The sequence below is a fragment of the Montipora capricornis genome, chromosome 2 (assembly GCF_036669925.1).
Source record: "Montipora capricornis isolate CH-2021 chromosome 2, ASM3666992v2, whole genome shotgun sequence".
Taxonomy (NCBI): Eukaryota; Metazoa; Cnidaria; class Anthozoa; order Scleractinia; family Acroporidae; genus Montipora; species Montipora capricornis.
Window position 1 is genome coordinate 42,828,364 of NC_090884.1, and position 12,500 is coordinate 42,840,863.

General features: G+C 42.0%; 2 protein-coding genes across 6 annotated transcripts in view; one reads left to right on the forward strand and one right to left on the reverse strand.

The window, feature by feature from the left end:
* The first annotated feature begins 4,115 nt into the window (after nucleotides 1-4,115).
* LOC138038020 (protein dbl-1-like) lies at nucleotides 4,116-6,365 on the forward strand. Its single transcript, XM_068883848.1, has 2 exons — nucleotides 4,116-5,153; nucleotides 5,274-6,365. Exons 1-2 carry the CDS (start codon nucleotides 4,910-4,912, stop codon nucleotides 6,113-6,115), a joined length of 1,086 nt encoding a protein of 361 aa, XP_068739949.1. The 5' UTR covers nucleotides 4,116-4,909; the 3' UTR covers nucleotides 6,116-6,365.
* Nucleotides 6,366-10,701: 4,336 nt separating this feature from the next.
* LOC138022426 (uncharacterized) overlaps nucleotides 10,702-12,500 on the reverse strand; it is a 34,477-nt gene continuing 32,678 nt past the window's right edge. For all 5 annotated transcript variants that reach the window (XM_068869584.1, XM_068869571.1, XM_068869563.1 and 2 more), the window contains exon 21: nucleotides 10,702-12,500. This exon is cut by the window's right edge and continues 1,909 nt beyond it. In XM_068869584.1, the coding sequence (XP_068725685.1) occupies nucleotides 11,389-12,500 (1,112 nt within the window). In that variant the 3' untranslated portion in view covers nucleotides 10,702-11,388.

Consider the following 12,500-nt stretch of genomic DNA (forward strand, 5'->3'; position numbering starts at 1 on the left):
TTACAGTCAACAAAATGTCAAGGTTGGATGGCTACCCTAATCCCAAGCTAGATGACCTGTATACAAAGTTGGCTGGCGGACGTCAATCATTCACGGAATTGGATTTGAGCCATGCTTATGAGCAGATGCTGGTGGACGAAGACTCTAGTGAGTTCTTGAAAATCAATGCGCGCAAAGGGCTGTGCAAATGTAACCGTCTCCCATATGTGGTCTCTTCAGCAACTGGCATTTTCCAAAGAACCATGGAGGGTTTATTACAAGGAATACCTTCTACTAGTGTTTTGTTAGACAACATCCTGGTTTCTGAACCCAGCACTGAAGTACACTTGGATAACATCAGAAAGTTTTGGGACGTCCCTCACAAGCTGGTTTGCGACTTAAAGCAGCAAAGAGCCAGTTCATGAAACCAGTCCTCGAGTGCCTGGGACACAATGTTGATGCAGAAGGTTTCTATCACGTTGAAGCCAAAGTGGAGGCTATCAAGGAGGCCCCTACTCTGTCCAACACCTCTGAATCTAAGTCTTTCCTGGGAATGCTTAACCTCTATGGCAAATTCCTATGGAATGACGTTTGCATCAAAAGTACTTGTTGCCATATATAAAACTTCTCATTAAATATATAAAACTTACTGCTCTTTAAATAAAACATCTTAGCTTATACCTAAAACTTGCTACAAAATATAAAACTTATCATGCCGTATATAAAACTTGTTTGAAAATATTAAACTTGTTTGAAAATACAAAACTTGTCACGCCATATATAAAACTTGTTTGAAAATATAAAACTTGTTACGCCATATATAAAACTTGTTTGAAAGTATAAAACTTATCACGCCATATATTATGGCATGACGAGTTTTATTGCAACACGTTAGCAGTTACATGGGGGAGAGATCAGCAGGAAGCTTTTGAAAGGGCTAAGAATCTCCTTTAATCATCAGATGTGCTGGTATATTATGATCCTGAGAAGGAATTAATGGTGTCCTGTGATGCATCACCCTACGTTATTGGGGAAGTCTTGGCCCATGTTATGGAAGGTGGCTCAGATAAACCAATATTGCGTATGCCTCACGAACACTCTCACCAGCAGAGAGAGGCTAAGGAAACTTGGATAAAGAAGCACTAGCGGTGGTCTTTGTTGTGAAAAAGTTCCATCAGTTTCTTTATGGTCGTTATTTCAAGATTTACACTGACCATAAACCTCTTCTACGGCTACTTAAATCGGCACGCGGCACTCCATAAATGGCCTCAAGCAGGATGCGGCGATGGTCTTTAACTTTACTTGCATATGAGTATGAGTGGGTGTATCGTCCTGGTCTTCAGAATGGCAATGCAGATGTTCTTAGTCGCCTACCTCTCCAGGATGCCCCAGAGACCACACCAGTTCCCGGATATTTCGTTCAGCTCTCAGAAACCACTAATTGCAGCCCAGTGGATTGGAGCAAAGTGAAGTTATGGACAGCCCGCGATCCAGTACTTTCTCAGGTCCTGCAGTTTATTCTCCATGGATGGCCCATAACAATTGAAGAAGAAGCGCTAAAACCTTATTTTGCCAGGAAAGGGGAGCTGAGTGTGCTTGCAGGTTGTGTTCTGTGCTGTCTCCGTGTCGTGATACCACCTCAGGGGAGAGAAGAGGTGTTGCACTTACCGCGCGAATCTCACCAAGGTATTGTTACAATAAAGAATCTTGCGAGGAGCTATGTTTGGTGGCCGAGAATGGACACACGACTGGAGGAAAAGGTGAAAAGTTGTCAAGTGTGCCAAAGCCACCAAAAGACCCCGCCTTGTTCCCCATTGCATCCCTGGGAATGGCAGGGCCGTCCTTGGCCTCGGATACATGTCGACTACGCAGGCCCCCCTCATGGAAAAGATGTTCCTGCTGATTACTGGAGCTCATTCAAAATGGATGGATAACCCTAACCCTAACCAGTGGCACTGTCGAGATGAAGGCAACCTTCGCTACCCATGGCTTACCAGAGTTGGCAGTGTCAGATAATGGGTCTTGTTTTACAAGTAGTGAATTCAAGTCATTCCTTCAGAAAAATGGCATCAAACATGTTAATTCTGCACCTTACCACCCAGCGTCAAACGGCCTCGTGGATCGAGCCGTACAAGCTTTTACACTAGGGATGAGAAAGCAAGGTGATGGCACTGTCGAGGCCACGTTAGCTCGTTTACTTTTGCGCTGCCTTATTACCCCTCACAGCACCACTGGTGAATCACCTTCCCAGTTATGATGGGGACGACGTCTGAGGTCCCACCTGGACCTAGTACGACCAAATGGATGGGCAAAGGTCCATGCAGCACTGTCAGAGCAAACGAGACAACATAATCAACACAGCCAGATGCGCCAAGTAGAAGTTGGGATGCTGTAAATGTGCGTAACTACTCCGGTGGTCCTAAGTGGATCCCAGGGACCGTGATCCAAGATACTTGCCCGTTGTCTGCAAGAATGTAGCTGCAAGATGGAACCGTGGTTCGTAAACACAACGACCAGTTAGTTACCCGTATTCCTGCGGGAGACCCCTTCCTGGGCTTCCAGCCTCCGTTTCAAACCCCATGGTGGAGGAAACCGGGGATCCGGGATTTTTTGAGCATGATGTGAACAGTCCCGAAATCACCCATGAAGGAAGAGCATCACCTAGCGAACAGGCCACATACTCAGGACAGGACACCCCAGTGAGACTTTATCTAGCGAGGGATCGTAAGGTTCCCCAGCTTTTTTTCACTCATTCACTTTTCCCCTGTGGACTCTTAAGACGCGGACTTTTGCTTTGTACGATTTTTTGTTTTAAGGACTTAGGGATTGGTCAAAAGTTCCAAGCGCATCTCCAAAACGGAAGAGGCTTCACTTGGAAGAAAACGATTTAGATTGAAGGGGGTGAGAAGGAGGAATGAGGTGTCCTGGGATCTAGTTGGTCATGTGGCATTGTTGTGTTAAGTCGACGCCATGTGCTCGGTTTTGAGTTAATGTTTTGACAAAGCTTTTGGACGTTAATATACCACACTCGCACTCGTTTTTGAAACAGTGCATCCTAGGTTGAGAATCCAATCGTTTTGCCGTTATCCGGCCTACAACTCTACCAAGTTTACCATTAAGACCACAAGGAAGATGCCTTAAAATCTTAAGAGGGAATCACATAGCGTTTTTTCCCTTGAAGTTTAATTTATGCAATCTACAACGTTAGAGGCAAGTTACATATATAATTTCCTAGCATGCCATGCAAGGGGCTCACTTCACGGAGAAAGCCTGAGAGGGCTCGCTTGCTTTGAAGGGCCTGCCAGCAGGGAAGGGAGGGGGGCAGGAGGGGGGTGTCATATTTCCCCAACAGGGGCAACAAGACACGAGATATGAAAGTTATGAAAAAAAATCAACGTTAAGAAAAACAACAAATTCGTTCGCAAACCCGAGGGAGATTTTTATTGGCCAATCATGTTTTTTACCATGACGATACCTATCCTCGGGAAGATCGCTTAAGTCCTCACGCGTGATATAAAAATAAGAGAGAGATTTGTCATTGAGTTGACGTGAAACCTCGAAAGGCAATAAAATTCTCTTATTTTAACCCGTCTCTGTCAGGAGCCCATGAGTAGGGGCCTCCCGATGCACTGTATGTTTAAAGAATTGAAGAACTCGTAGCGTTCCAAAAATAGAAAGATACGCAAGTTAGGGCTTGTATGGTGAGAGGGAATCTCCTACTCATGGCTTCCTGTCTCTGTCTTTTCAGAAGTTTCTCGATATCTATAGCTTACAGGCGGCAAATGAGCAAAAAGAGAAAAAGTTTCTTTGCTTTTTGGCAAAACGCAAATTTCAGTGTAGCGTTTCCCGTTTGTCGTCAACGCGATGCTGAATTTCTCTAATACCTTCCCTGCACACAATGGAAATGTGATTTTTTTAGTAAAAGGGCAATCCTAGTGTTTCGTCAATACAAAAAAAGATTGTTTCCAGACCATTGAGAGATCAGATATTATAGAGAGATCTTTATTGACTTCAGTGATTTCAGCCATACTTTTATGTGAGTGCTTTTGATTTCACCGCTAAAATGTGCCTCTAGAGTGACATCAGTTAGCCAATGATAATGAAAAACACAACAATTTAGCCTCAAAGACTATGCGTTAGATAACTGCCGCGGTATGAATGATGATCTCCTCGGGGCTCTCCAGTCCACAGTTTATCTTTTTTATTGGAGAATACCACATGCGGAGTTGAAAGATGTACACTTTTTGCCTAGAGAAAGTACCATTACCAAAGAATGTTTATTGCAGAAAAAGAAAACACTGAGTTTGTTTTTCTTGTGTTCAAAGAAACCAAATTGCCAAACGCTCGGATTTAGTAAACAGGAAAGGATGATTCACATACAGCACTTAAAAATATTTCGTTTAAGATTATCCCTCCGTAATTTCCAGGGAAAACAATTTGTTTTCCAACGCGTAACGTTGACAAGTGTTTACCACGCAATACGCAGATCAATATGCGATACTTTTATCTTATTATTCAGGAAATGCCTAAGGTTATCTCAGAATAAAAGTGTGAGTCCCTTTTGACGACTTTGCTTGAAATGTTAATCAATTTTGATTGGAGATAATCTGCGGTACCCTTTGAGTTCTTGCCTTAAGCAACTGTTTGAGCTTTCAGAGGTACCCTCGATCTCGTTTTTTTATGTTCCCCGGCATCTAAATCACGGTGGAGTCGAGTCAAATGAAATACCCCAGTGATAAAACACTCCTTACTGATTGCTCGGTAAGGGATGATTAGTAAAGAATTATAGCCTCATTCGAATATTTTGTATCTCTTGAGGGTGTAATAAATATCTTAAGTTGGCGCCATCATTCAAGAGTTTAATTCCAGACTCCATGCAGACAACCTAAGAGCGAGAGACAAGCTTTTGTTAACACTGTTGGGCTTCGAAATGAGCTCTTCACTTCTTGTCGTGATTTTATCACTATCAATCCTCGGTGTTTCTGAGGGTATGAATGTAGAGAACAAAGAGGAATTTGCTTCGGGTTTGCTTCATGTATTGGATATGGAACATGCACCCAACATATCTGGTCGTCGACATGCTATTCCGCGCTACGTGTATAATCTTTACAGAAGAAAGTTTTCCAGAACATCGTTGAACAGAGGCAGGATTACATGGATCTTTTTTCCTGAAGGTAACACAGCTGGTCGAGGGCTTAATCCACAAAACGTGCTGACAATCCTCTTTCTTAATAGTCGTAAGCAGCTTAAATTTGTTTGTTTGTTTGTTTGTTTTCGTATTTGATTATGAACAGGTCTCGACGAGACCGCCAGCAGCGTCAGTCTTCGCTTCAACTTATCCTCGTGTGGTCATCAAAGAACCCACAGAGTTCACAAGGCTGAGCTACATCTTCAAGTGTACCCACTAGATGGCGGTGAAAGGCAGGTCAGCATCGTTCAAATCTCTCAGTTGTTTCAGACAGAAGATCTAAAAGCAGAATACAACACTACAATAGCAATTCAAGTATGTCATAAATTGATCAAAAGCAGATGGTTGGTATTTGATCTCACTGAAGCTATGTTCTCAGAGGTCAATGAAGGTAACGGGCATCTGCGCCTTTTCATATCTTCCAATCCTACTATAAAAATTGCTGTGAATGGAAAACGACAACCGTTCATTACCGTTGTATCAAAACAGATTGATACACAAGGTGAAAAGCAAAGTTTTCCTCCAATGATAAGCCGTCAGTATTCTAATCTGTCTAATTACCATGTGACTAACATTGTGACCGATACTTCAACTAAAGAACCGTCGAACCAGAGATCTAAACGCTCGGACGTAAACATCTGCCGTAAACGCCGACATACAGTTCGATTTCGTGATCTCAAATGGAATGGTTGGATAATTGCTCCAACTCGCTTTGGATTCCATTACTGTCAGGGTGATTGCCCTGGAACTTTGAGTCAAGAGTGTAATCCATCAAATCACGCTATTCTTCAAAACATTCTGCATCATCGTCTCAGCAGGAAGATTCCTGCAGCCACATGTGTTCCCACTGAGCTTCATTCCATGAGTTTGCTTTACTACGACACTGATAACACGATTGTCTTGAGGGAAGTACCAGGAATGGTGGCTTCTAATTGTGGATGCCGATAGAAACAGATCGAAACGATTGTCACTAACACTCCTATTTTCGGAAGAACTTCTTTTTTAATATTTTCAGGATGTGACTAAAAATTTTAAGAACGTACTAAGAACATACCCAGGTTGAGAGTCAGTTAAGAAGGTCTTTATTTTGCTCATTTGTCCGTTTTGTTATTGTTTTGTTTTTCTGAATAGTAAAAGTAAAACTTTAGTCAAACAGGACAATTAACAACTTTCATGGTTTTTTGACAATGTGCATGGTTTTCTTTTTGGAACTTTGCATATGAAGGGGTGGGGATGCTCGTCGGAAATTTAGAATTGAACCCCTAAAGGAGACCAATCGCTTCGCCCAGGATTTTTTTTACCCCAAAAAGATACCATATTTAATTTAAACCGTAAACGGGACCTGCACGGCTACATAAGGGCTACCCTAAGTGAGACCAAAATCCGCAATTTACACCCTCCCCGGACATGATATACTAAAGAACAACTCAGTTTGTAGTCGAATTTAGCATAGCACACAACATCAAAAACATGCTATCGCAAAAAAAGCAAGAACGGTCCGCCTCAACCCCAAAATTAGCAGCTCTTGTAAAATAAGAATGCAATCGAAACGAAAAGCCTTTTCAGGTGGGTAATCATATACTATTACATGCAGTTGTCATACCATAACCGTTAATTAAAGAGAATTCTCGAAGACAATTGCATAAACATTAATTTCCTTAACAACTTGTATTTAAAATAGTTCAAGCTTTATCTTCTCTTTTTGCCCCAAGACCTCAGCAAAATCAGTGAAACGCATTTCTCACACAAATGTATTTTAGTGAACAGTGTCAAACCGCCATTCTCTTAACCCGACTGTGTTGTTCTCAGTAGGCGATACTTGAAACTGGAAATGATAAAAGGTTATAGATTCTAAAAATTAATAATTTAGCAACTTAAACTATACACTAGAACAAACATTTGGCGCGGCACTACCGTACTATGTTTTTCAGGCAAGGCACGTGTGCAAACGGAACAAAGAGAAGGCATCTTAGCCCGGAGGGGGGTGGGGGGGGATGGACTCCCGTATGAAACAGACGGGGATGCTCGTCGTCTCGCTTAGGGGTGTAAATTTTGGATTTTGGTCTCGCTTAGGGTGTTCCGGGCAAAGCGCCAATATTTTATGCCACCAAGGTCTCGTTTACGGTTCCGCGAAGTAACACAGAATTATGCGAAGAGAAACAGAAGTCAAATTTCCTTTTAAATTTTCTTTTTATATAAAAGCATTCGATGATTATGCCTTTTTATCATTCAAACTCATTGCGTGTCGTATTTTTGTGTTTTTAAACGGTCTCTTTTAGCGGTCAAAATTTGCTTTAGGGGTTAATTTCCGACGAGTATCCCCGTCTGTTTCATATGGGAGTCCCCCTTCCCCCCCCCCCGGGCATCTTAGGCACCCATGCCAAAAATTATAAAGGTGCCGAGCACATCTCTGAAATTGTACTGTAATAAAGGGTTTTAAATGGTGGTGTTCATTAAGCTAAGCTGCTGAAAACCATCCGCGCAGAATCTTGGGATTTCTTATGAAGGGAAAGGAGACATGTAATGTGCCCAGTGGTTGGGGCGCCCGCATGTCATTAGGCTCAGTCTCCAGCCGCTAGCCGTGGGTGTCTTGGTGCGCCCGCGATCCTCTCCACCACGGTGGTGGGCAGGATCGCAGGCGCACCGAGACACCCACGGCTAGAGACTGAGCCTAGCATGTCATAAGACCATTCGTAGAATTTGATCCTGGCAGTCCCTCGTTCAACTTCTTGGGCTGCACTCGTAAATAGCCAACTGGCTTGCCTCCAGCCAGTGGGATTTCTTAAAATTTGTTGTTCCGTTGTTTCATTGATTTAGTTTCATTGGCCCTGTAAGGCCCTTGCTGACGAGGAGTGATCAATTAAGTATGTACATGTCATAGTATTATCAAGAACTTCGTAGTATTAAATATATGAAGCGAACAAAGCAGTTCTCTAGTAGGGCCCCCAATACTTAAGGAGGCTCGACAGGGTTTCAACACTTAAAAGACTCTCTGTTTACATCGAATAACGATACAACACTGTATCACGTAAAAGCAATGATCATTATTGTGATGTACCAAGTTACCTTGGCAACAGGAATTTTTCATTCTGAATTTTTCAGGCTTCTCTATGCAATTGTAAAAATTGCGTTCATAACTGCGAAGATCATAGCTTCACTTGATTTCATATCCGCAGTTCATATATGATTCATTTCATATACCATTTCATCATTGATTTTGGATTTAGTTGCTCATATCTCAAAAACGAACGAATTACAAAGCCACGATAAAACAATCGGCAAAGTTTGAAAAAATGCTGTCTTGAGGATTCAGAGCTACCTAAACAAAAATCACAAAATTAAGGTGGCTCTGAATCCACTAGACAGACTGGTTGCTTTTCAGAAACAAAAAATGGAGGTCACCGAATTCGTTTTTGAGATAGAAGCAACTAAAGACAAAATAAAGGGTGTTTTTACAAGGCTTGCCCGTTGCCACGGTGACATATTACGTCACAATAATGATTGTATCTTGTTCAGCAATAATTTGTGTTTCATTTGGCACCACACTATTGCCAATACATGATACAACGTTGTGGTGCCGATCCTTCTGATAAGAGCGTCACTTGGAAGCGTTGAAACTGACTAGGTCTCGCTTAAAGACATCTTTTCACAGAAAATGTATGGAAAAATCACGGAGCTTAAAAAAAAAAAAGAAATATTCTGGTCACGTACTTTGTCATATCTAAGTTCAACTGTTGCTACACGGGAAAAAAACGAAGGAAATTCCATTTGATGATACTCTCTTCCCGACAACGCTTAGGGTTTGGTCGCTTATTTGTTGTTAGTATAATTACATGGGTGATTATTGAAAATTCTCTGCGCTGATTGGTTGCGCTTGAGGTGATTATTACGGGATAATCACGTAAGTGGCATTTTTCAAAATGGCCGTAAACCGTTTTGTCGAGGTGACAGACGAAGAAAGTAATTGTTTGAAAGAAAATGCATATTCTTCAAATAATCACCTGTGTAATTATACTAAAACAATTATTCACCTCGCCTTCGGCGAATAATTGTTAAATGGTCGCTGACGGTTTTTACATTAGCTGTTTAGGCGGTGACTTAATATGCAATGACTGGCCCACCCTGCTAGCAGAGCTTTTCTTAACTCGACGAGAAAGAAAGGACTCAGCAGAAACCGAGTGAAGTCTTTATTGAGTATGCGCAAGCCGTTGCTTGGAGACAGTTTCAAACTCAGGCCAAGTCTCGATCGCACTCACAGACGCCGTGTTGATTTTCATACTGAAGACTCGATTTTGCCCTTCGCCTTGTCAAAAATATGACACGCGCATTGCCTAAACCGGTTTGACCGGACTGACTAGCCCAGAAACTTGGGCTGCGGCGACTTAACACGCTTTCTGCAGAGCCTCTCTTTCTCGTGAGTTTTAGAGAGGCTCTGCTCGCAGGGTGTGACTGGCTGACTTTCTCCTGAATCATGGGGAACCCACAATAAGGATGGTGAAGTCATCCGATCCGTTAGGTGAAATCGATTCAATAGCAACGCTACCCTATCTACTCACGCGGCTCGGTCACACGATGTTGCAGAGGCAGTCATAAATCCAAGTTGGAGTTCTCACTTTAAACAAAAAGAAAGAGTCAATATTATATTATTTCAAGAAATAAGAAAAAATATTTATCCTCAAGGCAAAACTAGGGAACTGCTTTGCTATTGACAGTTTGTGAACGAGGCAAGATGCTATCTCCTCTCAAAAATCGTTGCGCATTACAGGCACCTTCATTTTGGGAATAAGGTGAAATCTGTCCCATATGATTTCTCTTTTCACGCATTTGTATATTTTTCTTTTTGCACAGCAGGACTCTATACCATTATAGAGTCAGAGAAAATTGAGGCAGAGAGGGAGAGTAGGAAATAGGGACAGAATTAGTGAAATTCCAATCGACTGTTTTTTAATCGGTGTTCGGTTCCAAACGTCTGCATGACATCATAAAAACTCATCCCTGCCCTTCAATCGGAATGCCACTTTCAATTTAAAGCACACTTGCGGTTTTAGTTGGAGTGTTAAGGATTTCTTTCTCGCAAATGATAATTCACAGACTAAAACACCGTCCCAGCAATCCAAAGGTGGCCTTATTCGGAGGCCATTTTACGCATCAAATAAAACAGACGTCCGCGATGGCCGGTGGTTAAAAGCAAACTTTATACTAAACTAAGTGATTCGCCAGACAAGTAACAAGTTAACTGCTTCAACCCGAATAGAATCTAAAATGCCGTAAAGGCGAGAATTGTTTGTTGTTTTTTTTTTTCATTCTCGTTTTCAATCTATTTTTGTCGACTATACCTGGCCAAACCCATTTTCTCACTGACTTCAAGATAAAATAGTGAAAATCGACCTAAATATGACTGTCAATCCGGAACATACGAATACAGCCACACATATATAGAGCCAATAATTCCACCTTTGAACGAAGACGTCGGTTTGTTTGACAGGAACCCATGTGGTAACACACGCAGAAATAGCCCGTGATAACAACACCTTCGCGTTTTACGGTACTTTATTATGATTCGCTGAGCATTTACATCATCTTATACAGCCATTCCTGTAGGCCCTCATCCCCGATAAATACCTCTTAAATATAACCCTCACAAAGTGCAAAGCACCAATATTGAAATATCGAAAAATAAGGATTCAAAAAGATCAACTCCTTAAAATTAACTTGTATACTACGGTAGATCTAGAGCGAACAAATTTAAATTATAACCGACGATGCACGATGCGTCAGTGTTCATACTACCAAATTAAAATCGATTCAATTAAATTAATGGAAGACGACTCCCAAAAGCGGATCCGCTATTTTTGGTATAAGATACTAAAAAACCAATTTTCGAAAACAAGCCCCATAGTATAATAAAAAGTACTTCTTATTTCTAATACTTCCAAGTTACATGTAAATAATTCAATTATTCACCAATAAAATTAATACTATTTGAATCCGCTTGACACTAATTAGGTTTTTGTCAGTTTTCAGAATGCATTTCATCCCTCAACATGCGGGAAACGAAGTAAGAGCTCCTGCACCTATGTTCATAAACTAAGTTAATTTGATAAACGTTATGTTTTGTTAGGCTAAAACAAATTTAGCGTTGCTTCATGTCTAAGGTTTTTTCCGGCAGTTTTTTCCATTCAAATCTCGGATTCTCTGCACAGTTACCGCCGTCAAGGAACTCAAATCACCAAACACAGCTTAACATTGTTCTTTTCAAGTTGGTAAGCCAGGTTTTTCAGACGACGGATTCGTAAGCGATCAGGAATGAGAGTCACACGATACAAATGAAAAGCTTGTTGTTTGGCCATGGCGAACTGGAGCTCTTGAACCGAAATTTCGAATACATCCTTCTGGTCGGATGAGGTTGTCTTAACCTCAATATATGTGATCACAGGTTTCTCCGAACCCGGAACCCGTCGCCGAATCTCCAGATCGTAAGGGACAATTGTGTTTCCTTTCTCATTTATCCACACAATTTCTACTTCGCCGGGAGATAGTAGCTGGGCCTGCTTGAGAAGATACTCGTACACACAGCGCTCTCCCCAACGCCCGACGTCTTCTCGATTCGAGCCCTCGACTGGACTGAACACTTTCATGTCACCACCATTAAATTCAAGATCCTCAAAGTCGAGATCTGTTTCTCCATTTTCAAAAAACAGGTACGCGCGCGATGGAAGAACTTGGCTTGCTTGAAATTCGTTACCAGCGTTAATAGAAACGTTTCCATGCACAGGCGAGAGATCTGGTCTCGTTAGTAACATATCTTGCGGTGCATTCTCAACACCATAGGACAAGCAATCTTGAGGTAGGTTCGCTTCGACAACTTCTTCACTTAAGGATGAATCTGGACCGTCTTGGAGGCTTGATTCAGGAATCATTTCGTTTGGCCCATTACTCATATTTTCTGGTGTTGACGCTTCAACAACTTCAGACAGTCGTGGAGGTTTATGTTGACCCTGAACGCCTTCATGAACCTTATCCTCCCTTTCCTTGGCTATATTTTCATTCCCGTGGAAACCCTCTGTACCAAAAATGGGTTGCCTCGTCCTTCCTTGCACCTGATTTTCTTGGTTTGTCTTCAGAGAATCTGGCGGTGCTGGAGGTGGCCACATTTTAAGCACGCTACTATCTGCAGAACCTCCTTCAGGGATGCGAGTCTTGTCGTACTGGGCTGCAGATTTTGGTGGCCAGGAGTGAAGTTCATCGTCTCCAGATTGACGTACCATTGTTGTCTCGGTGGCCGAGGCTGGATTTATTTCCGTAGGAGTTTCTTCCTCTGGTTCAGGAACTA